The 27,308-nt window shown below is 53.4% G+C and overlaps 1 protein-coding gene across 2 annotated transcripts in view; it reads right to left on the bottom strand.

The window, feature by feature from the left end:
* TMEM184B (transmembrane protein 184B) overlaps nucleotides 1-26,806 on the bottom strand; it is a 41,897-nt gene extending 15,091 nt beyond the window's left edge. For both annotated transcript variants that reach the window (XM_012741884.2, XM_012741882.3), the window contains exons 1-3: nucleotides 26,680-26,806; nucleotides 7,590-7,839; nucleotides 5,980-6,145 (exon numbers count right to left, since the gene is read on the bottom strand). In XM_012741884.2, coding sequence (XP_012597338.1) covers nucleotides 5,980-6,145; nucleotides 7,590-7,781 — 358 coding nt within the window. In that variant the 5' untranslated portion in view covers nucleotides 7,782-7,839; nucleotides 26,680-26,806. The remainder of the gene's footprint in view (nucleotides 1-5,979; nucleotides 6,146-7,589; nucleotides 7,840-26,679) is intronic.
* Between the last annotated feature and the right edge of the window lie 502 nt (nucleotides 26,807-27,308).

Here is a 27,308-nt window from a genome sequence, read left to right as displayed (position 1 = left end):
TTGCCACTCGAATCCTGCTTCCAATCTCTCCTCTTTCGGCTCTTTCTGTCTTTCCTTACTCGGGTAGACCGAACTCTTGTAATCCTTGGCTCTGACTGCCACAGCCGAGGCCAGCAAGTGCCACAGCCAGCCAGAGAGTCCTTCTGGCAACAAACCGGCCTTGGCTCTTTGGTGGCCCTGTGTCTGTGGCCCTTGGCTGTGCTCACCCTGGCTGGACTCTACTGGGGAAGATGTTCCATCTTAGGCCAGACGCCAGGAAGCTAAGTTTGTCCAAAATCGGAAATGAGGTGAATGAAGCATCACTCTCTAATTGCTTCTTCCAAGCACGTAAACTTCCTTTCCTAAACGGCAGGCCACACGTTCCAGGGCAGAAGCCTCCTTCACCAGGCCTGGCACAGGGCAAGACCCAGATTCAGAGACCCAGGTGTGAGTCTGGCGTCTGGCCACGACTATCTGGGTCACCTTGGGCTAGGTTTCCTAGCCTACTCAAAATTTTTTCCCACATTTGTAAAATAGGGATGATAATATATACTCTGCAGGTAGCTGGGAGGTGAGAATGAGCTAACAGTGATGAAAACACACGGTGGAACTGCGAAGTGCCACACAACATTCTTAACACGGCAGCGACTGCATACAGCAACTGGGGGAGTCGTGCTCCACCTCTGAACCTGGGGACCCCGCACCTCTCTGCCAGAGTCGTCTTTATGAGCCACCCCACCCCAATCAAACACTAAGTGAATGTGGGGGGCTGGGTCCCACCAGCCTCCGTCTGTCTGCCCCATATACCCTCTGGCAGTGCATGCCAGCATCGGGTGACTCACAGCCCTCACCAGATGGTGACGCCTAGCAGTGGGACCCTGGGCATGTCACTCCACTTCTCTGAGACTCAGCCCTCTCCTTGAAGAATGGGACCTCTACCTCCAATTCAGGGGTTCACGTGTTGAACACACACTTATCTCCACTATCTCCCCTCCCTTGTCCCCAAAATGTCATTGAAATGACAACAGATGCGGGCCCTCGGGGCTGTGGGAGCCAGGACAGGACACCGAGTGGTGACTCCCTGCCACTCCTGGGGGCCTTTAAAAAAAAAAGATGGGGTTGGAGTGCAAACCTTCCAGGACAAGGAGACTGGCTGGCAACAGGCAACAGACAACGGATGCCAACGCAGCCTGGTCACTGAGTTGTGGGGGCCAAGGAGAACTCAGGAAACCTTAGCGTTGGACGTGCCACCAGGTGTGTCCCGCAGCTCCGAGGGCTGCAGGTGAGGGTGCAGGTGGGAAACTGGTTAAGTTGTTACTTTCGAGGGAGGCTAAGGCGGCTCTGTCCTCGAACCCGGCCCAGCCGAGGGCAGTAACGAGGAGAACGTGCAGAAAACACAAAGACTGAGTGTGAATGCGAAGGGTGAGAGGTCCCCTCAGGTCCCTTCTGCCACTCTGCACCCACAACTCAGCCGGTCCTGTGCTTCTCTACAGGCAGAAGATGAGAAAATTATTTTCTGGAGAAATAAAACCTTTCATTGGGACCTGCCCCTACTGCTGTGCAAAAACGGCAGAGGAAACACCCATGTTCTGCTGCGCAGGCAGGGGGTCCAGCAATGGTAAGCCCCGTTCTTAAATATAAAAAATAGCCAAGGACACCAGACATTTGAGGAGCGCTTCCAACACCAAGGTCAAAGACCAAAGCAAGCAGACAGATGAAAGGGACTCTGGAAGTAGAGACGGGGCAGGGGACAGAAGAAAACTGTAATTAACATCCCCAGGGACAGAGAGGGATTCTCTCTCCCACACCAAGAACAAGGGGCTATAAAAAAAAGAATGAGGAAGAGCGGCTGACATTTTAAAACACAATAAAGGAAATAAAACATTCAAAGAAAAGAAAGGAAGGAAAGAAAAGGAAGGAGAGAGGGACAGACAGACGGACCAAGGAGGCATTAAGGATCTATCTAGCAGACTTTCCAGAAATAACACTGGAAACTAAAAGATAATAAAAACATGTCTTCAAAATACAAGGGGAGAATGAATTCCAACTTAGAATTATATTCCCATCAAACACCAATCAAATAGAACAATATAATAAAGATATTTTCAGATTCCAAAAAACAGATAGCCACGTATCTGTGCTCCAACAAAAGGGAGTGCAAGCCATGAGCCCCCCGGGTACAGGTGACTCGGCACAGGAGGAGCAGCAGACCGCCCAGGTTGACACTGAATGAAAGAGCCAGAGCCACAGCTGAGCAGTGGCCTGCAAAGCCGCAGTCCTGCCTAATAAAAGAGGACAAGGCTCCGGGGGGAAAAATGTCGCTGGGGGGGGGGGAAGCAGAGCTCACGGTTCCTGGGATTAGTCCACTTTACTGAGAACAGGATTGGTGGGGTGTTTTTTTTTTTATTCAATTGGAGCATTTGGGAATAAATTAATGATAGGTACATAGAAAACTGAACAAACTAAAAAGCAAGACAAGTAATACCTGGAAAAAAAAAACAAAAAATTACACAAGAAAAGGAAATGTAGCCCTGGGATACCACAAGGCTCAGCTCTGAGCAACATTTACAGACACACATAATGCAAACCCTGAAAGCAGACTTGGGAAAAACCGGCCGGCGCAGAGGCTCATGCCTTTAATCCCAACACTTTAGGAGGCCGAGGTGGGAAAATCACTTGAGGCCAGGAGCTCAACACCAGCCTGGGCAACATAGCAAGACCTTGTCTCTACAAAAAAGAAGAAAAATTAGCTGGGCATAGAGGCATGCATCTGTAGTCCTAGCTACTCGGGAGGCTGAGGCAGAAGGATCACCTAAGCCCAGGAGTTAGAGGTTGCTGTGAGGTAGGCTGATGCCACAGCACTCTAACCCGGGCAACCAAGTGAGACCCTATCTCAAAAAAGTAAAAAATTAAAAAAAAAAAAATAAGAGAGAAAGAAAGAAAAAACTGTGATACAGTCACACTGAAAAGATTAGGGAAAGCGTGTGTGTGCACGTACACACAAGCACGTGCACAGGGCCAGGGGACTGATACCTAAATCAAAACCTTCTTGGCCGGGCGTGGTGGCTCACGCCTATAATCCTAGCACTCTGGGAGGCCAAGGCGGGTGAACTGCTCGAGGTCAGGAGTTCGAAATCAGCCTGAGCAAGAGCTAGACCCCCAACTCTACCAGAAATAGAAAGAAATTAATAGGGCAACTAAAAATATATAGAAAAAATTAGCGAGCCATGGTGGCACATGCCTGTAGTCCCAGCTACTCGGAAGGCTGAGGCAGAAGGATTGCTTGAGTTCAGGAGTTTGAGGTTGCTGTGAGCTAGGCTAACGCCACGGCACTCTAGTCCAGGCAAGGAGTGAGACTCTGTCTCAAAAAAAAAAAAAAAAAAAAACCCTATAGTAGGAATCCCAAAGCAATAGTATGTAAAACTGAAAAGCCAGAAAAACAACAGTACAAGCATATTTTTAGGTTATTCTAGGGAGAAATAGTTAAAAGAGCTGAAAATGCAGTGACCTTGGAAGTGAAGAGGAGCTAGCGCAGTTGTATGTTTCAGCCACATGCCTATAGTACTTTAATAGAAGTATAATTTTTAGTGTTTCTTTAAAGCAGAATTTTGTTTAAAAAAAAAAAAGGCAGCGTTTGCACAGTGCCCAGCTCCGAGCCAGCCCAGCTACTCCTGCTCCCTCCCTGCCCCCCTCAGCTCTTGGAGCACTGGAGGAACAAATGGGGGGCTCTTTTTGAATCTTACAGGCCCCCATCACCAACTCTGGGGGCGGTGCGGAAGGGGCAGCGCTGGGGCAGGGCCGCTGACACAGACGCCAAATGCTGGCGAACTCTGGGGCGGCCTGAAGGCCTCAACTTCTCAGCAGCTGCTGGACTGTTTGTAAACTCCCGGGGAGAGGCCAGGCCAAGGGGACAACAGCGTTGCTAGGAGATGCGCTTCACAGGGCGCAGACTTCCTGAGAGGACCTTTAGCAGGGGTGGGAGGCAGGTTGGGATGTGCGGGGCCTGAACAAAGAGGCTTCTGGAGTGGGGGTGACCGCCAGCCATCTGCTCCGGCCTCTGGGGCTTGAAGCAAGAGCGGAGCAGAGGCTCCCCTGGCTGTGTCCCCCGCCTTTTGCCACGCGCCCCAGTCTCAGGGCCTAGCCAAGAAGAGGGCCGGCCCCTGCCCCTCGGCCACACAGGGAGCGGTCCCTTGGCGGAGAACGGCTTTTTGCTTCAGAAGAACCAGGTGGGCAGAGGCTGCCCCGGGCCCCCCATGCAAGGTTGGCAGCTCACTGGAAAAGGATCCTCAGTCCCAGCCTAACCCAATCTCAGCCTTGACAGCTGCCCAGGTGCCCAGGGGTTTCCAGAGCCCCAGGTAGGCCCCGAACAGGTCCCCATCTGGCCTCAGTATTCCCGCTTGGAGGAGCAGGACAGGACACCAGCTGCGGAGGCCTGGGAATTTAATGAGGCCCCACGTGGGAGAATGTAAGGCACACAGCAGGCACTTAATAACGCCCCTTATTTGTTTGAAAGTTATAGAGTAAACAGCTCCCATGTGCCAGGCATGGGCTAGCCCGCTCCACAGGGTAACAGTCTGCTCAGGAAGACGCGTGAGCAAGGTGACTGCAAACCCTGGGGGAGCTCGCAGGACCGGACGGGCGCTGGCAGCACAGCAGCAGGGAAGGCCTGAGAGACGCTGGAGGACGGACAGACAGATGGGGGGAGCGAAGGAGCGGCTACACAGAGGAAGAGCTTTCCAGGCCAAGTGGGACTGGCACATACCAAGCCCCCAAGGCTGGGAAGCGTGGGGGTGGGGAGGACTCCCGTTAGGCGCCTCCATTTCCTCCCACCCCAGAGGCATTTCCTGTGCACTCTGAGTCCTCAGGGACAGACAAGATTCAACTCGGGACAGGAAGAGACACTCCAGCTGCTTGGGGATCGAGCATGATGCACCCCAATACCCACGACGCCCAGGCCCCCAGGTCAGGGAAGCGGAGACCTTCTGGGTGTGGTTGGGCTGCTTGGACCATATCTGTTCACTTTATGCAAAATCATCAGCAAAAGGTACAGTGAAGAGACAGGAAACCACATGCCCTGAAAGTAGGGTGGGCATCAAAGTGGGGGTCTTGAATCGAGGGACCCCCCTCTCCCTTCCTGCTCCCTGCCCGGCATCGCTGGCCTCTCCCTCCTCCTCCACCCTCCACATGGAGCTCTGTCTGACCTGCAATTTCTAATCTTGTCATGTTTTTGTGCATCAACAGTAAAAAGGAAAATCTAAATTCTCTGTGCGGCCTGCAGGGCTGTGTATGTCCCTGTCTCTGCCTCTCGGTGCAACCCGTTCTCCAGCCGCTGACCTCTCCTCTGGCCGAGGCTGGCCCCCACACAGCACCCCCAGCAGCCTCCCGGCCAGGCACGTGTGGATCCCTCTCTCCCCGTCAGAGCTGCTTCCTTGTCTCCTTGGAAGCAAACAGCAGTGACTGTTTAGGGGCCACAGGTCCCACAGGGCCGGGAGGGTGGGGGCTGGCTTTTCCTCTTTGTAACCCAGGGCCTGGCCTGTGGCTGGAGCTCAGAACAGGAGCGGGTGATGTTTCTACTCCACACACAGAACTGAAAGGAAGCAAGGCCCCTGCTCGGTGGCACAGCAGAGCACCTCATGGGACAAAGCTCTCATTACTGAGACACACGGGGGTGCAGGCCTGGCCCTGCTGCTGCCCTGCCGCAGGTCCCCGGATGAATCCTACCCAGCTGGACCTGGGGTAGCCTGGAGTTTGTCTACAATGGCCCACCCCGCAGTGGGAGATGTCAGAGTCGACAAATGAGACCCAGGTAGAGGGGCCCTGCTTCCAGGTGTCTATATCATAAGACTCCACTACCACATGCTGTTACCTGTCGATTTGGGACAGAAACCCTGGGGTGGGTGAAGAAGTGAGGACTGGGTCAGGAGAGGAGCGTGGGAGGGGCACCAGCTGGCCCGCCAGCGCCCCAGCCCTCCCTCGTGCCCCACCCGCACCTGTGCTCACCCTCGTAGCAGTCGCGCACAGTGCCGAAGTACACGTAGTACTGGTCGTTGGTGAAGAAGAGCAGGCTGAGCCAGGAGTCAAAGGCGTAGATGGGTACGATGAAGAGGATCCGGACGATGTAGCGCTGCTCGTTGGGGCAGCTGTAGCAGCGCAGGTGCATGTAGATCTGGGAGCAGAGGGGGCGGGTCAGCCAGGCCCTCCTGTCCCCGGGAGGAGTAGCCTAGCCAGGGGACGCGGATGTGTGTGGACTCCAAGCTCTGCTGCTTACTGGTCTGGGACCTGATGTGAGCCCCAGAGCCCCGCCCTGTAAGATGCAGTGATAAAACCTGCGCCTGAGACTGCTGTGAAGCTCAGACTGGCTGGCATACAGAGCTCAGGGGACACATGTGCGGCGCCCCGGACGGCCTTGCAGATGCTGCGACTGTGGGCCCACCCCCCAGGCCAGACGTCAAGGCCGAGCCTGGAATCCAGCTTAACAGGCCCCCAGGAGCTCACACAGGCAGCTCTACCCCCCAGCCTATGTCCCCTCTGCCCTGGGCGGCGGGTCTAAGGCGGCAGCACGGAGCTAAGGCGTGGCCACCTGAGTTGGAGCCCACCCTGCCCTGGCATCCCCTAACTTATGGTGCAGAGGGCGAGAGTCAGGGGCCCCTTCTGAGGGAGGTGGACACAATTCCTGGCTGAGTGGCCACAGTGACGTCCTCACGCTGGGCCTTCCGGGCTGTTAAACAAAGGCAGCGCCACTGGCCTCACTCGGAAGTTAGAACAATGAAGTGCAACTTTCAGAAAGCAGGGACAAAAAACAGGAGCTACACACAATGCCAAGAGCTGCTTAGCACGGCCCTCAGTACTGCAGCCCCCGTGGGTCCCGTCCCAGCTCTCCCGACATCACGCTTGGCTTGCCGAGCCCTGGGCAGGGGGAAAAGAACAAAATATCCTCCGTCTGCTACGAGCAGCCACCTTGGATGTAAGAGGATTCTAAAAGGGACAGGGGCACAGGCCAGCGGGGCCGACTGGGGAACCGGGGGGGGGGGGGGACGCACCTGGCCCCTCTTCACTGGTCACCTTCAACCCTCCTTTTCAGGCCCCAAGCCTGTCCCAGCCCACACCAGCCTACACGGGGCAGCGAGCAAAGGGGGTGAGGAACTGGACTTCTACCCCAGCTCTGCCACCAACTTACAAGTGGCCAGACTGGCTTTCCCCTCTGGCTCTCAGTTTCCATCTGCAAAGGGCCCCTGCCACCCACATGCTCCTACAGTTCCTGGCTCCCTGAAGCTTCAGCTGGACATGAGACTAATTCTAACCAATAGACGGTTAGCAGAAGTGACAGGTGTCATCCCTGGAGTGTGGCGGTCACATATCTAGGTGCCTTCCTCACGCCTACTGCCCCAGCTGTCAGGGATGATCCCTGAAGCAGCTCGATGCTGGAGCCGCAAGACAGCGCCTGACCCGCCCCGGGCAGCGCTGGGACCGGCGCAAGAGATCACCTTCTCCTGGGCGGCGCCTCTAAAACCCAGGTTTGTCTAATACTGCAGTATTAGGCCAAGCCTAACACTCTGCTGGACTAAAGCCACTCGGGGTCCTCTAGAGGGCCCCCAGATGGGCCTGGGTACCTGGTGGCAGGTGATGAGCAGGGCCGTCCACACGAAGAAGCCGGAGATGGCCTGAGCGGCGGTAGTCATCAGGAACACGGGCTGCTCCATGGCGGTGGGGCTGCCCTCGGGGATCGCGGAGACGCTGGGGGAAGCTGCTGCGGTCGTGGGCGACGCTGGATCCGGGGCCAGCGCAGCCCCCCTCACGGTCATGGTGCCTGGCAGCAGGAGGCTCCCTGAGGGAAACCCTTGCAGGAGGCGACAAGCTAGCCTAGGGGGAAGAAATCACGACCTTAGTCTCCTCCCGAGGTGCATGGCAGTGTCAGAAAGAATCTTCCAGGTCTCTACATCCACCTCCGGCCAAGGCTCACCCGATCCCAGCCGTCACCCTGGTCCCGAGGCCACCTGCCGACCTCTGGCAATAACCTGCAGTACAGCCGGAGGAGCGTCAGGCAGTTGCCAGAGATGCAAAGTGCAGAGCAGGGGCGCCCGGGGAGAGCCTGGCTGCAGCGCCAGTTCCAGCGCCACTGCTAACCAGCTGTGTGCTCTGGGGTGATTCCCTGGGCCCCATAGGCTATCTGCTGCCTGACCCAGAAACTGGACAAACCCCAAACCCAACCATCCCGACCTGAACCCCGAGGTCAGCCAAGATGACTCTCATGGTCCCTTCCAAGTCTGTGAGCTCATATTCAAGCCAAAACATGGTGACACTGATGGGAGGCTTTCCTGGGCCCTCCCGGGTACAGCCTGGTCCCCCAAGAAGAGGTTTCTCTGCCCGCTGCAGGCACCACTCCCCGTGCCCCGACTCCTCGCCAACGGCTCAGCACTCCTGCTCCCGTGAATGGCACGTCGGCTCTTAGCTCTAAGCGTGTACCCTAGGAGAGCCCTCTACACTTCTATTTCCTACATATAAATGGTCTCTAACACACCGACCAAGAGATGCATCTAGATTAAAAACTCAAAAATGGAGACGGCATCTATATAAAGAAACTCAAAAATGGAGAAGGTGTCTATATAAAGACTGGAGGCAAGCTTTGAAAAAGAGACACAGTGACAAGTCCAAGAATAGCTCCTGTAAGTATGGCTGCAAAATTGAAAACCAATGCCAGAAATATTTCTTGAAAAAGAAGATTTGGGTTGTAAACCATCATCTTTGTCTATCATCCCAAATTAAATGAATAAACACAGGGAATGGGGGGAGGAAAGGAAGTACAAATACTCCTAAATCGTCACCTTCCAAGCAAGGGCGGGGCCTGTCAAAGGCTGTTTTGCCCTTGACTAAAGGAGTGTTGAGAGGCCCGTGCAGACTCCCCAGCAGAGGGGCAAGCCCAGGGAACCGACCCACCAGGGCTGGGATCTGGGTGAAGGCTCCAGGCCAGCTTCTTCCCAGGGCTTTGCTCACTCACGCTCACATACCCCGGGGCATTCCCAGAGCTCCCTCCCGCTCTTTAGCTCTTTATGTAGGTCACTTAATTCACAAGAAACTCAGCCAGAGACAGTGGTGATTTAACCCAAATCAGAGCAAGGAATCAAAGCCAGGTCCTCCAAACATGTTGTCTCCCCACCTCCCACCAAGTGGCGGGACCGGATGAGCTGCCCCTCCCCCCACTCCAGAGCCCCCTTGCAGGACAAAGCCCGTCCTCCCAGGGGCCAATCTGCACAGCGCTAGGCCCTGTACCTTGTTCACCACGTATGCTGGGGCGGTAGGGTGGAGACTGGAGTCTGACCCTTTCATACATAGTACAGGTTCCTACCTGGGAAGGCTCTCTGGCCTGCCCAGGCCCCACAGGCAAGCGGGACTTTGGCCTGGCACGGGCCCTGGACCTTGGAGAAGTAGGGGCAGTGCTGCCTGGTGCAGCCCCTTTGCTCCCCTGGGGAAGGGCCTCCATGTCGCCCCTTTTCCAAGTTAGCCCATGCACCTAAGGCAGGGGATGGGAGATGCACACGAGGCTCGGAATTCCAGCTGCTCTGGCAGGACCCTGTTACTTTCTTAATTGACCAAATGTTAAACTTCTACCAGGGACATGGCAGAGGGCCCAGAGGGGAGATGCCAGAATCTTTTTTTTTTTTTTTTTTTGAGACAGGGTCTCATTCTGTTGCCCCAGCTAGAGTGCAATGGTGTCATAATAGCTCACAGCAACTTCAAACTCCTGGGCTCAAGCCCAGGTGGATGCCACCATGCCTGGCAATTTTTCTAATTTTTGTAGACATGGGGTCTTACTATGTTGCCCAGGCTGGTGTCAAACTCCTGGCCTCAAATGATCCTCCCACCTCGGCCTCCCAAAGTGTTAGGCAGAATCATCTTTCTAACAAACACGTCCTGAGGCCTATGGACTAGCGCTGGGCCCTGGGCACTGAGGTACTCCCAGCCGCTCTTGGCAATTGCTCTGTGCAACAGGGTTAACCTGGAGGCCTCATCCCCTGGCACTGCTGAGAGGTGAGTGCCCAGCACTACAGGAGCCCAGGGCAAGCATCGACTGGCTTGGCCAAGGTTAGGGAGGGGGTCAGGGAAGGCTTCCACATGGTGGGGCTTTGGGACAGAGTCTCAAAGTAGCATATATAACCACACATCAGCCTTGAAGTCACCCAATAGGACTCCCACCAGAGTACACCACCTGCAAGTCTGGGCAAGTGACTTCTCTCAGAGCCTCAGTTTCTTCATCTATAATATCTCAGGGAAACTACTTAATCAACAAGGGAAAGTTCTAGTTTACAGAGTTTCCATTAATAAATGGAGATGGAATAAAAGAATTAAAAGTCACCATTTTGCAATTCCTAGTTCAAATAACAATGTAGATACGGATGACAAAAGCAGCAGGTGCAAGGCTGATGGGGAACTTGCTAACAGAAGAATCAGGTGGCACCCCTGAACCACAGTCAGTATCAATGACACTAAAACGGGGTGGCCAGAGGTCTCGAGCCAGGAGGCCAGCTCGGGAGGCCAGCACCTAGGAAGGACTCGGGAGGCCAGCACCTAGGAAGGACTCGCGCCCAGAACATGAACTGGAGTCTAAACAAGTCTCCAGAACTAGCCACTGGGACCCAGAAGACAGAGGGGCAGAGGAACAGACACGGTGACGCCCTGAGGAAGCAGCAGCCACTCTAGACTGTGGGTCGGTCCACAGGGCAAATGACCTGGGTCCTCCAACAAATTAACGGCTGTTACAGAATAAGAGACACAACGAAACACAATGTGTCTGAGTCCTGATGCCTAGAAGCCAATAATTAGAAGACATCTTGGAAATAAAGAACGGTCAAGAATTCCTGTCAATTTTATTACAGTGATGATGGCAAAACTAAAACTCCTTATCAGTGGAGGAAGAATAAGCTTTTCAACAAATGGTGCTGCCCCACTGGAGAATCAGAAGCCAAAAACCAAAAAAAAAAAAAAAAAAACGTGACTCTTAACCTAAATCCTTATACCATTTACAAAAATTAATTACAAATGGATCACAGATTTAGATGTAAAATATAAAACTATAAAACCTTTATAAAATATAGAAGAAAATATTTGAAACCTAGGGCTAGTGTTCTTATACCAGACACCAAAGGCGTGATCCATAAAAGGAAAAACTGATACACTGAAATCATGGGAAGTAGAAACTCTGGCGCTGTGAAAGACTCCACCAAGCGGATGAAGACAGGCCGCAGAGGGAAGCACTGTTTGTAAGCCACGGAGGTGGTAACTGACTAGCATCGGGAATATATCAAGAATGCTCAAAAAGCTCAATGGTTAAAAAAAGGAAAAAATCCAATTAGAAAATGGGCAAAAAACATGAACAAATATTTTAGAAAGAACAGATACGGGGCCGGACAGGGTGGCTCACGCCCATAATCTCAGCACTTTGGGAGGCCAAGGTGGGAGGATTGCTTGAGGTTAGTTCTAGACCAGCCTGGGCCACATAGCAAGACCCCATCTCTACAAAAAAAAGAAAAATTAGTTAGGCATGGGGGGGGGTGTGCCTGTAGTCCCAGCTCCTAGGGAGGCTGAGCAGGAGGATCACTTGAACCCAGGAGTTCAAGGCTACAGTGACCTATGACAATGCCACTGCACTCCAGCCTGGGTGACAGAGCAAGACCCTGTCTCTAAAGCAAACAAACAACAAAAATTGAGAACAGATACAGACACATGATGGCAAATAAGGACAGTTTGTTGGCTGGCAGAAGGCAGTGACAACAATGAGGAGGGGTGTGTACACTTAGAGGGCAGCAGGGGACTTCTTTCCAGGTGATCAAATAGTATGTATCTTGACAGTGGTGGTGGCTACATGAATCTATACCTGAAAAAAAATCACACTGAACTATACACACACTCCATATACAAAAACAGGTCCGTACTCTGGTTAACAGTACTGCACTAACGTCCATTTCCTGGCTTTGACGTTATACTACAGCTAGATAGGATGTCACCATCGGAAGACATCACCTCCGATCGTGACATCCTACAAGGTCTGGGTGAAGAACACACCAGATCCTGCATACTATTTTTTTTTCTTTTTTGTAACTTCCTGTGAGCCTGCAATTATTTCAAAACAGAAAGTTCTTAAGTCTTTATCAAGTAGAGATACATATTGAAGTATTTAAGGGTGAAAAAATAACACGGCATCTGGGATTTACTTTTTAAAAGGCAGAGAAGGAAAATGAAACAGTATCACACAATGTTGCTAACTGTTGACACTCAGTGACAGAGAGGGAGACATTCATTATACTATTTGCTCTATTTTTGTGTGTTGAAATATTCCCTACTAAAAAGCTCTGGACGGTAGTAGAACAGTAGAATTTTCTACAAAATCTGTAATGAGATGGGGAGGGACACAGGAAATCACTTGTATCTGATATTTCTTGATTATCTTGCAGATAAAGCAATCAAAAAGAACTGTCAATCCTAACAACGGAGTTGCGTATTTTTCTTTTAAAAAAAAACCACAAGCCCTCTCACATCTGAACTGCTAAAAAACTACATGACAGAATTTTCTAGTCTGTTAAAAAATTTCCAAAGCATTTGAGTAAGTTTGGGACTCATCTGTTAAGAACTTCAGAATAAAGTGCCGTCTATTCTGTTTACAGAAACATCTGATCGGCACCAGGGAGGATGGAAATGTACTGGCCAAATTTCAACAAATCCTTCGCATACTCAGTGGGCAGGACAGAGAAACGAGGAACCCGATTTAGAAAGAGAGCAGCGATGCGTTTCCATGCGCAGCTCTGTGGCCCCGACGGGGACTGGATCAAAACCCAGGACGTAAACAAACTGCACGTAGAGCCACACCTTCCAAATGCTCTCTCACGGAGCAGTAAAGCACACCTTCCAAAAATAACCGAGCATGTGGAGCCAGAAGGTTTCTGTACCATCAACAAAGTAAAATTATTACATCTTAAGCTCGTCCTTTGGTTTGCTTTTTAGAGTAGGTTTTATTAGGAACATAGTAAAACAGTAAGGTAATTCACACACGCTTATAACTACATGTGTATACCCATAACTATACATCGACAGCCGTGCACTGGTACGTGCTCAAAAAGGTTTTGTGGGGTTTTTCTTACTGATAAGGATGTGTGATCAAAGAAAGTTTGGAGAGCAGTGCTGTGGCGATGGGCAAAGGCCAAAGGCTTCTGAACTGGCTGCTGACGCCACCCCCCTCTCCTCTTTGCCTCTCTGTCCTTCCTCTTGCCCAGACACGTCCCCAGGCTCCCTAGGGCCCCAGATGGGAGAGAAAGCAGAGTCAAGCACTGCCCCCAACCCGGCCAACTGCCAGCCAGGAGTGCAGTCACTCCTCGCCCATCTCCCAGCCACACGATGCCCGGCAGGCTGCAAAGAGACCAGGCCACCCAGGCGGCACTTTGTCCCAGCCTCTGAGTCAGGGCACTGAGCTGGCACCTCAGTGCCGTCACCCCAGCTGGGCCTAGAACAAGTGACTGGACCTCAGCGTGTTTCTAGGAGGGAAGGACCCAGGTGGCTCTGTCCCATAGCCAAGGCCTTTGGGCAAATGAGTTTAGGAATTCAGAATTTTTCAGATTTCGGAAACAATTATGCTGCTAGATACGGTGTGACACCCCAGGACGGGTAAGGGCAGCACCCCAAAATCAAACACATAGTATTTTCACAGAGAAATGTGTGGCCAGTTGCCGCGGGTGAGATATTTTTAAAGACCATAATTAGTCCCGCATCAATTCAGGTCAGATTTTTGCCATGAAATGAGTCCGCTGCAGACTCAGGAAGCACCTTTGGGGTTTCTGAGCACTCTGGATTCCCGAGTGGAGGAAGGGCCGTGAGCCGGGGCTGCTCTCCAGAACGGCGGGGAGGCCGCTGCCTGCGAAGCCAGCCTCAGCGTGGTTTATTTTTACGCTTATTTTCAAACACGGCGGTATCCCTCCTCCCGACCCGAAATCCACGCAGAACGTGACAGTGTCGGGCGCTGGCTGTGAGACACGCTCTCGCTTTCCCCAACACAGCCCGCCCCCATCCCCTTCTAGCAGGGACACCTTCTGGCTCGGCCCCTTCTGCAGACACCCTCCTTTTCCAGACAAGCGATGAAGCTATAGCTGGTGCCGTCACTAAACTTGGCCACCTGCCCTGGAACTTAAGCACTTCAGAGAGCATCTCAGCATCTCACCCAGATTTTATCCTGAGTCATTTTAACTTCATGTTCGAGGGACACCTTCTTTTTGCCACACCCCCACTGCGGATTGTATTATGCCCTATGTAACAGGCTGAGTAATGACCCCCAAGGATGGCAACATCCTAACTCCCAAACCCAAGACTATGTTGCTTCATACGCCAAAAGAAACCTTGCGGAAGTGACTCAGTTAAGGGTCTTGAGAGATTATCCCGGCTGCGGGGGTGGGCCCCGTGTAATCAACCACAAGGGGCCTCAGGAGAGGGAGGCAGGAGGGTGACAGTCTGAAGACGGCAGCGGAACAAAAGCAGCAGAGAGAAGAGAGGGAGACGAGACGCCGCTGGCTTTGAAGGTGGAGGAAGGGGCCACAAGCCAAAACTGCAGGCGCCTCTCGAAGCTGGAAAAGGAGAAGAGACAGGCTCTCCCCGGGCCTCCAGGAGAGGCACAGCCCTGCTGGCGCCTTGGGTTGGCCCAGTGAAATACATTTTGGACTTTTGACCTCCAAAACTGTAAGATAATCCTCGTGTTTTAAGTCCCTAAGTTCCAGATACTTCGTGGCAGCAGCAAACAGCCTGCAGACGAGGAGGAGAGGCTTGGAGGGTGGAAGTCATTCGCCCATGGTCACCTGGTAAGTCAGCCCTCCTGGCCGCACATCAAACCCAAAGTCCCAAGGACCTGGGGCTCCGCAACTTCCTGTCCTCGGGCAAGTTACAGAACAGCTCCTTGCCTCAGCTTCCTCATCTGTAAAATGGGGATGCGGCCACACCTACCTCAGAGAGCGCTGCAAGGAATGAGGAGCTAATGCAGGAAAGCTCCAAGCAGGGCCTGGCACTAGGGCACGTTCTCCGTTAGCGTTACTCTCCCATTCCAGCCGTTTCAGCCTTCGGTCAGCCGGGGAGTTCACATCCCCAAGTCTCGCAGACCCGGCCGGTCCTGTCTCTGGTTGTCTGCTCACTTTGACACCTTCTGAGGTCACATGTCATTCACTGGTTTCAGATCCAACCCTTCTGCGCTGCAGCCACGAAGCGCCCAGGCAGGCAGGCAGCTGCCACCCACAGGCCGAGCTAAACTGGCAACACGATCGTCGCATGTACGCCTCTGGAATATTAATGCAACCTGGGAGGGTTTTTGTTCTTTTATTTAATATACACGGAGAAACTCGAGAAGTAGAATCTGACTTGGGCATCATTCATCTGAACTGACCACTGCGCTCCTGCCTCGGGGGCTGTCTGGGCTGGCAGCTTCTGGGTGGCTGCCTTTTGGGGGGAGGCTGACCCACATCAGAGCAGGTCAGCAACCCACAGCCTGGCCCTTCTCCAGAGAGGATTAGAGGGAAAGAGCGGCCGGGGCTGGGCAGTTCTGCCTGCTGAGCCTTTTGAAAAAGGATCACATGCCCTCATGGGGGCTGGGGTCCCATTTCTCCGTCCCACTCCCCTTCAACCTGCACAAACAAACTGGGGCCCCTTGAGTGGCTCTGTGTTTCTGTCCCTTCTCCTGGGGCCAAGTTCCCACGAATCTCTCAACCAGGAGAGAAAAATTATCCAATCATGCACTTCTCTGTCACTTGGGCAGGGTACAGAAATAAAGGACAATAACAAAGAAGTCCCAAATCCTCCAGCGAGGGCTTACTCAACTCAGTCTTGTAATTAGGACTTTTTCTTTAATACATACCAGTCCTAGTTTTGATCATCTCAGTTTTCTCCCAAACTGAGAACAGACCAATGCTCAGCCTCATTAGCTGGGCTTTTGACCACCTCTCCAGACTGCTGAGATCCCACACAGCACTGAGCAAATGGGTGGCAGGCTGTCTAAGCCGAGACCCCTGCACCTGCCCCGTCCCCCAAGACCCTGTCAGCAAGAAGCCTGGCTCCAGCCCAGGATGCCTCGGTGAGGAACCCCAACCTGCACTTCATTCACACAAACACCTGTTGATTCAGGTGAGCCAGCAACCCACCCTGGGTGCACGGCCAGCAGTGAGTGCACACGTGCCCCCTGACAAGAACAGCGACGGTTGTGCACCTTGATCTGTGCAGTGTACACAGGTATTCACAGATGCAAAAATCCACCAAGCTGCACATCTAAAATTTGTATACTTTACTGCAGTGAGCTAAACTTCCATAAAAAGTTCCTTAAAATATAAATATTTTTGAGCACCTTCTCTGTGCTAAGTCCAAAGGGTATCTCAAGACTCTGATACTTTAAGAGCTTACAGTCTAGTGGGGAAGAAAATCCACTTGAATAACAAGGTTGTCTGCGGCCAGTGGGACAGGTAATGAGAGCAGGTCAAGGGTACTGGCATTACATGTGACCTGGGGGGGATGGCAGAACAAACTGCTTAAATGCAGGAGTTGTGGAGGCAGCCAGCCCTGTGTCCACATCCCACTGCTGACGTCTGGTCTACACAAGGTGTATGCTCTGCTTCCTGGGGCGTGTCCTGGGTTCTGAGGATGCAAGGAATCTGCACCAGGCACTCAGCACAGGGCCTTGCCCTCAAGGCATGTCCTATTCCTGCTTCGAGGCCAGGCCCGCCGTGCCACACACGGGGGTACACTCACACATGTCAAACAGGCCCTGGCCTCCACACCTTGCAATCCCGCCACAAAGAGGGTAGCTACTCGTTCATCACTCAGCAAACATCTAACAAATCAGGGGCTATGAGCAGTAAAGGGACTTTGCCCCTTTGAGCCACAATCCAGTGAGGAATCAGACACCTAGGACACAATGCAAAAGGCCCCAAGAGCCAGCAGAGAGGAAGAGGAGTGGGAGAGGTCAGAGGGCAGTGCAGAAGTGGACACTAGGCTGGCCCTGGAAAGTCAGATAGGATTTGGGCACCTGGAGACTGCCTTAGGGGAAAAAGGCAGGAACTGCGTGAGCACAGGCAAGAAAGTGGGGAGGCCAGGAGGCAGACAGAGGCAAGGGTGACCAGTCAAGTGTGGGTCATGAAGAGGGCCCGTAAAGAGGGCCTGGGAGGCCCAGGGCTGAGTTAGACTGCATTTTGCCATCAGTGGGGGAGCCCCTGAAGGTTTCAGAGGTCAGGAAGTGAGCTCATCACAGCAGGGGTTTAAGAAAGGCCAGGCACAGTGGCTCACACCCAACATCCCAGCACACTGGGAGGCCAAGGCAGGACGATGGCTTGAGGCCAGGAGGTGGCAGCCTGGGCCACATAGCAAGACATCATCTCTACAAAAAATAGAAAAATTAGCCAGGCATGGCGGTGCACACCTGTGGTCCCAGCTACTTGGGAGGCTGAGGCAGGAGGATTACTTGAGCCCAGGAGTTTTTGTTTGCAGCTGTGATGACACCACTGCACTCTAGCCTGGGTGACAGAGTGAGACCTTGTCTCAATAAATAAATAAATACATAAAATGATAAAGCCAGCCAACAGCAGTGATTCTGAGGGGCCAGAGAGGTGGCTACATCTCTCCAGTGCTGGGGCTGGGGGTCATATTTACCAAGGAGCACCCAAACCCTCACACCTGGTGCCCTTTGTGAGAACCAAGTGTGCATTTTTTGATGGGCAGTCGGGGCCTGAGGCTGGCTGTCCTTGGTGGGGTGGCAGAGCCGTGGCTTTCCTACGCTGGGCAAGAGGGGAGATTATAGTTCTTACGTTTTCCTGTTTAACTTTTTGAAAATTAATTAATACATTCACATGATTCGGCGAGCACAAGGCACGTGGGGTCTCCAGCCAACAACTGCCGGCCCCCAGAGCCCCTCCAGAGGCATCACAGTCAGCAGCTTCCTGTGGATGCCCAGAGACGCCCTGTGATGCGCGGGCAGAGGCGCTGGTCATTTCCTGCACTTCTTTGCAGACGGCAGAGCTCAGATGCGCCGCCCTACAGCTGCTCCATCGCTCAGCAATCCGCCCTGGCGGCTGTTCTGTCTCAGCGCCTGGAGTTCCCATCTTATTTTTCATGGCTGCATGGTGTCCCGGAGTTTGGACGGGCCAGAATGTGTTCGTGGCTCCCTGCTGATGGATATTTAGGTTACTTCTGATCTTTTGCTATTTACTACAAATAAGGCAGCAATGAGTAATCTTGCAAATAAGTCGTTCTGCACATGTGTTAACACATCTGTAGGGTAAATCCCTAGAAGTGCAGCTGCTGGCGAAAGTGTACAAACATCTGTAATTTTGGGAAACATTGCCGGAGAGGCAGAATACATTTAAATTGTTCATCCAGGAAAGGAGCCTCCATGTTGGGGAAAACACTGACAACATGCAGTTTTAAGGTGCCCAGGTGAAGAAACAGTAGAGAAAAGTTCAGTTTTTGGCAAACGGAGCTCTGGGTCAGAAGAGGTGCTGGACCCAGATCAGCCCCACCTCACTCGGAGCTCTGGTCCACAAACTTGCATTTCCTCAACCGTAAGCAAAGGGCTAGAGCCACTCAGCCCCTCCCTCGCCCCTTCCCAAAGCTCTGATACCCTGGTCCAGGGCAGGTGGAAGGGCGGATGGTGACTGAGTGGCCACTACCCCCGGCCATAAGTGGCCTCCCTGGGTGAAGGCACCAGTGCACAGAGGAGGAGTGGGCCTGGCGGAGTGGGGTGGGGGTGGACAGCCCAAGAAGCCTGAGCACTTCCAGTCTAGCCACAAATGAGCCACAGGCACCTCCTGACACTTACCCCGTGCAAGCAGCAGGGGACACCACGGTCATGCAAGACTCACTTGTAAACAGCTCTGCTCCTGGGTCCATCACAGGCCTCTTACATAACCCCTGTGCCCCACAGCCATCGCTGTCTAAGCACCAAGCCGGCGGCGTGGCGATAGAGACAGGTCTCGGGAAGGAACAGGGTGTCAAGTGAGGACAGCGGAGCGTACGTGGTATGTAGGGCAGGGCTTCCTCCCACCTCCACAAATCTGGCCGACTACTGAAAACTGTGAACACAAGAGAAGGTCTTCTGCCCCGGCCACGTGGGGGATACCTCTTGGCAAACCAAAGGCAGTGCTGGAGAGCGAGAGCCCCCGTCAGCCCGTCTCCCAGCCCAGGCTCTGCTCCCGCTGACAGACGGCCAGGAACTCCGGCGGAGCAAATAGGACTTAAATGCTCTGAGGCTATTGCTATTAAAATCATATAAAATTAATATGCTAATCAATGCACAGTGCATCAATCTTTCTTCATAAAGCAAACATGCACTGTTTTGGCAAACCTAGATTTCACACATCCAATCTGCATAAAGCCCCATTGACAAACTTGTGTATAGAAGCACTTCCTCCTCCTACACGTGAGGCTGGGACCCCCAGCGCCAAGAAGGTTCACATGACCTGGGCTCCAGTTACCTGCCTGTGTCTCATGCCTGTATGTGCTCAAGGTGGCCTGACTTCCCACCGGCCAACCCCCACTGTCCACAGAGCCCCAGCCCGCTGCCCCCACCCCAAGGCAGAGCAGATTGCTGCCTCCTAGGATCCCCCAGTTTCAAACTGAACCTTTATCAATGGGCTTTCCAAGTCTAAACAGCAGTGCAACACGCTGGGCTTCCCAGCAGGCTGCAAGTTCTCTGAGGACAGAGCTGCGCTGGTGGCCACCCAGAGCAGGACAGGCATAGAACTTGAACCCAGAAAACCCAGGTGTTTCTTTCCCCAGGGTCTTAGGCAATTCACCCCCCTGAGCCTCAGTCTCTCCACCTATAAAACAGGCTCAGTAATGTCAAAGGCCTAGGGCAGCTGAGAAGCTTAAATGAAACAACATATGTGATATGTAACAATATATGTGAAAATTAATTACAAAGTAATTTCCAGTGATGAAAATAATATTAATATAAGATACTGATATTAATTAATATCCTCACACATACCCCTTCACCAACACCTATCACTGTGCCTTGCAGGCACCCAAATTGATCACTGATGGAACCCCAGGTTTGCCGCCCACTCTGCATGAAAGAAAAACCACAGGTGCCAGAGGTGGTGACCGGGAGGCTCTGCCAGTAGCTACAACAGTGCCACAGGGTTAGTTATTTTTCTCTCGAGCTTTTCAGTAAATCATGACCCAGAAGGCTTTGGGGACCAGTCTCGCCCAGGGGCATGGAGGTTCTCAGCCACTGCCAGCAGGACAGGGCCCCCCTGGGTACAGGGTGTCCACAGGGGTTGGAGCAGGGGAAAAATAAAGGTACCAAACTCCACACACGTCTGTTGGGGTGGGGAGGCTGTCTGATCTGAAAATCCCTTTCAGAGTGACAGAGGCAATGACTTCCAGAGGTCTCGAGGCACCTCCTTTGTGGGAGGCTGGGGGGCAGCCATCCTGGGACTGTGTGTGACCCACAGGTTAAAGGTCCATAGATCACAGCTTCCCAGCAAGGAGACTGGAGTCTGCAGGAGGATCACCAAACATTTCAGGTTGGGAGAGAAGCAACCTACATGTGCACATGCCCACACTGTGCACACACTTCTCCTTCTATCTCCAGAGTCACATGACATGCCCTATCCCCAAACCATGCCCCTCCCCGTGGGGGCTCAAGGCTTTCTAATCTGGGACCTCACCTGAGCCTGTGAGGTAGGCAGCAGGGGAGTTGTGGGGGGGGGTTGAGTGACCTCATTAGAAGGAGTGAAGCTCAGAGAGGGCAAGGACCCACCCGAGGTCATCACGCAGGTTTCTGACCCCGTCCAGTTGCCAGGTTCAGCACCCACGCCATGGTGCCATCCAGCTAAGACATCAGAGACCTCATCTTTTCCACAGAGGACCTGAAACAAAGCACCATGGCTCTGTTTTAGAACTTCTCCAATTCTTTTCTATCCACAGCTAACTTTTAATTTCATGGGTAAATGCTTACGCTCTGGTGATAAGTAAACGATGAGATAGCACATGTTTACGTCTAGAAAGAACATCCGCTGAAACCTCAACAGTGATTATTTCCTAATTATGAAATTTAGGGTAATCTTTACTCTTATCCCCTGTCTTTTCTGTGTTCCAAGTTTACTATAACATAATCAGCAAGTACTACTTATATATCAGACAAGCCTATTGTTTTTCAAAGGTGTCACTGAGATCAATATTGCAAACTTTTCACTAAAAAAATATTCACTTAGGCTGGGCACAGTGACTCACACCTGTAATCCTAGCACTCTGAGAGGCCAAGGTGGGAGAATCGCTCAAGGTTAGGAGTTCAAGACCAGCCTGAGCAAGAGCAAGACCCCGTCTCTACTAAAAATAGAAAGAAATTAATTGGCCAACTAAAAATATATAGAAAAAATTAGCCGGGCATGGTGACGCATGCCTGTAGTCCCAGCTACTCGGGAGGCTGAGGCAGAAGGATTGCTTGAGCTCAGGAGTTTGAGGTTGCTGTGAGCTAGGCTGATGCCAAGGCACTCACTCTAGCCTGGGCAACAGAGTGAGATTCTGTCTAAAAAAAATATTCACTTAGCTGTGTGCAATTTTTTAAAACATAGTAGAGCTGGAAGTGACGCACCTTAGGCACAAAGGTTTTCTGGGTGGGATCTTCCCCCTCTGGTTTCCGCCCAAAGGAGAAGGAAAAGGAGGTGTCTGCTGGGCTTCCTGCCTCCCATCACAGGCCTACGCTTCCCACGCCATCCAGACAGACTCACGGCTCTTTGATGGGCACCCTGACTGCTGGTGATACACGCTCAGGCCTAGTAAACAACCCTGTTCTGATCAGCCTTAGTGTCCCTCACTTTTCAGGAATAATTCCAGCTTTCCCAAGTGGCAATGCCATGAACCCATCCAACTAGTCATTTGCTTTGTCAAAAACTACTTCTGCACCTACCCCATGCAAGGCATCCTGCCAGACACTGAGCCATCATTAATCTAAGACTGGAAAAATTACCAACCGGAAGCCACACGCCGTCCTTCTATGTCTGCCAAAGCACAGGGTCCCGGCCACACTAAAACAGGAGCAGACATGTGAACAAATGCTGTCTGCTGTCCAGCCTAATTCCAGCTTCTTGACTACCTCTGTGTTTAGATTCACCCATCCAATCCTTAGGAAAAGCGGAGTCTGGGAACGCCGCCTGTTAAGAGTGTGGAGGGCTCAGCTGCGCCGCGTTAAGGCACCTACACTGCACCCCACTGGACGAGTGGGGGCGATGGGAAGGGAAGGATGAGAAAATCTAAAGCCTGAGTGACCACCCAATTCCTCCCTCTGTGGCCTCCTCCCACTTTACCTCTTCCCCCTTCTGTGCTCTCTGAGGCCAAACGGAACACTTATTTGGGGCCCACTATGTGCTGAGTCCTAGTGCCAAACAACCTCTAAGCCACGAACTCAGACCTTTGCTCAGCACATGCCGTTCCCACTGCCTGGAACCCACTTCCTCCATCTGCACTCATATGACAGCTTACACATTACCTCGTCAGAGACCTGCCTGCCCAGGTGAGAATGACCTCATGCTCCCCCACAGCCCCTGTGACAATTATAATTGCTGGTGTGTTTGACGTCTCTCTCCCCAGCTGCACTCAACTCGTGCAGGCAGCTCCCCACAAACTGCCCGGCACACAGGCCTGCGATATCTCTTTCTCAAATAAATTAAACAGCCTGTAAGGTAACAGCACGAGCATGTCCTGTGTGCCAGGTACCGAGCTGAGCTCCGTGCAGACATTAGGTCACGACAGCCACATAATGGCTGCACTATCATTATTCCCAGTTTACAGATAAAGGAAAGTGCATTTTCCCCCTATTTTTAAAGAACTTTCCCAAGGACAGGCCTAACAAGAGCAAGCATTCCCTCCCCAGGTCACCAGGACTGAGAAACCCACTCCCTCCCCTCTCCCTCCTTCTCCCATGCTCCTGGTGACCATCTTTAACCTCTTTCTGAATTCTCAGCCTTCTATCCCAAGGCACCCAATTCAGAAGTCTCCCCCGACTGCTCCCCTCACATCCTACACTCCATCATCCCCCACACCCCAGCTACCACGTCCCCCTTGGCTGTGCTTCAGCAGCACTCTGCAAAGACCCCAAGTGGAGCACATCCAACCCCACAGCCTTCAGCCCTGCAGGGAGGGATGAAGTCTTACTCGTCACACTCCAGGGTGACTAGCATGCAGTTGCATCAAATGCTGGCCAGTCCAACCACCCAGCAAAGTAGGTATATAGAGCAGGTAAGTCCCCAACGAGCTCACAAATGAGCCCAGTAGTCAAACCCAGCTTCCTTGGCTCCAATTCCTGCTCTGTCCACCGCTCCCTTCTGCCTGTATCTACAGAGCTGATGACTCAGGGGCACGGATCACAGGCAGCCACCACAGCTCTCAAATGCATCCCATGTGGCACAAGAAGCCAGTGAGGACCCGCAAGACCTAGGAGAACCAGGAAGAACGTTAATCCTTAAAAAAAGTTCCAGCTCAGTGGAGCCAATTTCCAGCTGGTGAAAGAGGCCGGTTATAGAGCAGACGACATTACAACAGTAGGCTTCAGAGCCTGGCCTGGGTCATCCAGGGTTTTCAAGACCAGAAGCTGCTAGAAGGAGAAAAGAAAGGCAGCAGAAACTGAAAAGGGTGCCAGGGACCGAGGGAACACACACGAGGGGGGCTGGATCTTCTAGGAGTTACTTGCGGGAAGAAGGAAGGTAAAGGGTAATCCTGCCCTGTGACGCGTGGCTAAGCACTTCCTTTCTGAAACTTTGAAGGGCTCCCTGTTGGCCACACTGGGATCGAGTTCAAACTCCTTTGCAGGCCTTCAAAGGTCTTCATGACCCAGCCCCAACACAGCCACATCTGAGAGGTGAGGCATTCCAGGCCTCCACGTGGGCCCGAGGTTCCCTCTATCTAGAAAGCCCTCCTCTTCCTCCAGGGGTTGAGCACCCCTCACCCTTCGGGGCCAGGAAGACTTCTGGCATGCCCTAAGGTTAGTGGGGGAAGGGCTCTGAGGTCAGACTGCCTGGTTCAAAGCTGGGCTCCACCAGCCAGCTATGTGACCTCAGCACCGTTTTGACCTTGGCTGCCTCCTCTGCAAAATGCAGAAAGTGACAGCCCCCATCCCACTGGATGGTGGGAGAAAGAAACAGTAATTCATGAACACGCTTTGAACTGTGCCTGGCACACAGTAAGTGCTCAATAAACGGGCTGTTGTTCCTATTGTCCTCTGGGACCCTTTAGGGCCCTCTGTCTGTCCCACAACTAGAGCACTGCCTTGCACATATTTGTTACACGTTGGGCTTCCTCAACCAACCGCAACCTTTTAGAGGGCATGACCCATGACTCTGGCCTCTCCTCCCTGAGGCCCTGCACATGGAGGGCAGCAGTCAGTCCTCGGTAAGTGCTACTGCCTGCTCTACCTTGGCAGACCCCACACAGCTCTCCCAGGGCTCAGCTGCTGGCCTCCCAGAACTCACACACCAAATCCCCCTTCTAAAGGCCCTGAGCATTTGCTGTGACTCCTTTTCAAAACAATAAAGGGCTGTACCCTGCCTTGCTGAGGCTGTTTCCACTCCAGGGAATTTACAGAGAGAAATGAGCACAGCAGGGACTGGAAAAAGCACTGAGCCCCTCTCCGGGAGAGGGCTGGGCAGGCCAGCCAGAAATCAGGAGCAAAACCTCAAAGACAGAGTGGGAGCAAACAGCCTCAAGACAGAAGCCCAAGCTCACAGAACTCAGCAACACGTGAACTAGGACAAGTGGATCACTCACATCCGTGCTGCCTGGAGGCTCTTCTTCCCACCCAGTTGGAGAGAGTTAGAAGGGGCTCCTTGTATAATCCGCCACCATCATGGGAGCAACTTACAAGACACCCAGAGCCCTGAGGACCACACAAAGGCACCTCAGATTGCCCACGGCTTTGGGGAGAATTCACAGTACCTTCTCCACCCACACTGGCTATCTGGGCTGTGTATCTGGATTGGGTCGCCATCAATGTCCATCTCCCCAGCAGACTGGGAGCCCCTAGAAGGCAGACACATGGTCCCATTTATCTTCAGACTTCTATGTCCCTAGCATGGTGCCACACAGTAGATGCTCAATAAGTTACAAGGCAAGAAGATCTGGCAATAAGAGAGAGGTCCTGATTCAAGGAGTGCACCCAGGCCAGGCCTGCCACGAATAGTAGACAAGCAAGTCATGAATTTCCTCTGGGCCTCAGTTTTCCTCATCCGCAAAGAGGGATAACAACAGTTCCTTACACAGCCGCTGTGAGAATGACCTGGGAAAATATTAATATATGTGGAAAGCCTCACATAAAGCCTCATACAAACATCAGTCATCCTTCAAACTTCAACACAACTGTCTTCTTTCACTGGAGTCTTTTCTGCTGGCCACATTCCCCTCCCCCAGCACCGAACCCACCTCTGTCCTCCTTCTGCTCCTTTGTTTTATGTTTTTCACATCATTATGATCACTTGTGTCCAAGGCCGATTCCCCACAGCCTGAGAGCTCCTCGATGCCTGGGGCATCATGTGTTTATGTCCAAGTGTGCACACAGGCCCGGCTGCAGAGACTCTCCCACCCCACCGACCCAGGTCCCAAGCTTAGATGTGCCAGAGCCTAGGGGGCCCACCAAGCATGCTGAAAAGGAGGCGGGAAGGGACGCTGCAAACATAACCTGTCAAGGAAGTCACACCTCTGAGACCTGCGCTGCCTCTGCAGGTGCAGGTGAGCTTGTTTGCCTGCCTGACTGCAGTGCACAGGCCTCCAGGGCACAGATTGCTGCTTCTTCCCTTACAATAGCACCAGGCAGTCAGATAAATAATACATGGCCTTCACCTCACACACAGGTATCAAGCATGCAAACACCTGCTTTGCCCCAAGATGCCCTGGAAGACAGGGAGGGGTGAAATGTCTGGCCTTATACAACCCCACCCCCAAGAAGGGATATGGACAGGAAACCCATGCCCAACCCCCAGCCTCGCTGCCTTGCCATGGCCTGGAGCCACCTAGGACCTAGATTCAAGTAGATCCAAGCAAGGTACCCAGAGGTGTGCCCAGAGGGGAAATGTAAAACCCACAGAAAGGATACACACACCAAAGACCAGTCTCTATGGTCCCTCTGGAGGCAAACATCCTTGGAGCCCCAGGTTCCAGTAGGTCTCCCTCCAACACGTTCACGTGTGTGCAAGGCGTGGACACTCTCCATTCACCATGCACCCTGACGGCCTCCCCGGCCAACCACCCTCCAGGTCACCGCCACCCGCACAGGGCACCGGTGCCTCCCCCACGAACTCGGCCGTGCCAGGCGCCAGCACACCCACCCGGGCGGGCGCACACGGTCCCACTTGCAAAGGGCCTGTCCATCCACCGCCCCTCTCCCCAGCCACCCCCAGGGGCAGATCCGATTACACTCCAGGCGCGGCCCCCGCCACGTTGGCGTGAGGGGAGCGGGCACACCCACGGGCCGCCCGCGACCCCGCAGGGCAGGCAGGGGCACAGGGCGGGAGTCGGGCGACGGACGCCTCCTCCCAGCGGGGCCAGGCCGCCGTCTCCGTACCCTCCGCGCCCCGGAGCCGCGGCCGGTGCAACCGCGGGGCGCCCCCCGCAGCGGCCTCTCCAAACCGGGCAGCCCCCCGCGCCCGGGAGTCCGCAGCCGCCCCCTCGGGGCTCCCGCGCGAGGCCGGCCGGCGGGCGGGATACCTCAAGAGCCCATGGCGGCGGCGTGTGCGGGCGACGCGCGGTGGCCAGACGCTGCGGGCGGGGCGGGCGGGCGGCGCCGCAGCCCCGAGTCTCGGCCGCCGCCGGCGCGTCCCGGGCCCAGCGGAGTGCCGCCGCGACGCGCCTGCGCACTGGGCGCGCCGCCGGGGAGGGCGGGGCCGCGAGCCCGCGGCTGAGATCACCGGCTGGGCCTTAAAGGGGCCGCGCCCCAACCCCAGCCCGCCGCCCCGCGAGTGGGGCCACCCGGGTGCTCTGCTGCTCGCAGAACCCGGCAAGACCGGCCCCCAACCCCACCCACCACAGAGCTTCCTGGGGTGCAGGGACTGAGCCTGGGCTCCCATCTCTGTCCCTAACCCTCCATGGCTGTGCGGCGCTTCACTTCTCTTAACCCTAATTTCCTTCATTTGAGCCTGTTTTAAAGATGAGGGAAAATACAATGGCTATTTGTCGAGCGGAGGATGCGTGTGGAATTGTGGAACGAACGTCTACCGGGTGTTGTGTGCAGTTACTCGAGATGAAATTGCAAAGCACAGAAAGGGGCTTTTCCTTCCCACTCCACTGAGCAGCGCCCACCCACCGCACTCCAGGCGGCCTCGCTAGCACAAGAATTC

Source organism: Microcebus murinus, chromosome 10 (genome assembly GCF_040939455.1).
Source record: "Microcebus murinus isolate Inina chromosome 10, M.murinus_Inina_mat1.0, whole genome shotgun sequence".
Lineage (NCBI taxonomy): Eukaryota > Metazoa > Chordata > Mammalia > Primates > Cheirogaleidae > Microcebus > Microcebus murinus.
The sequence above is the reverse complement of the archived record's forward strand: the minus strand, read 5'-3'. Positions and strand labels throughout refer to the sequence as shown.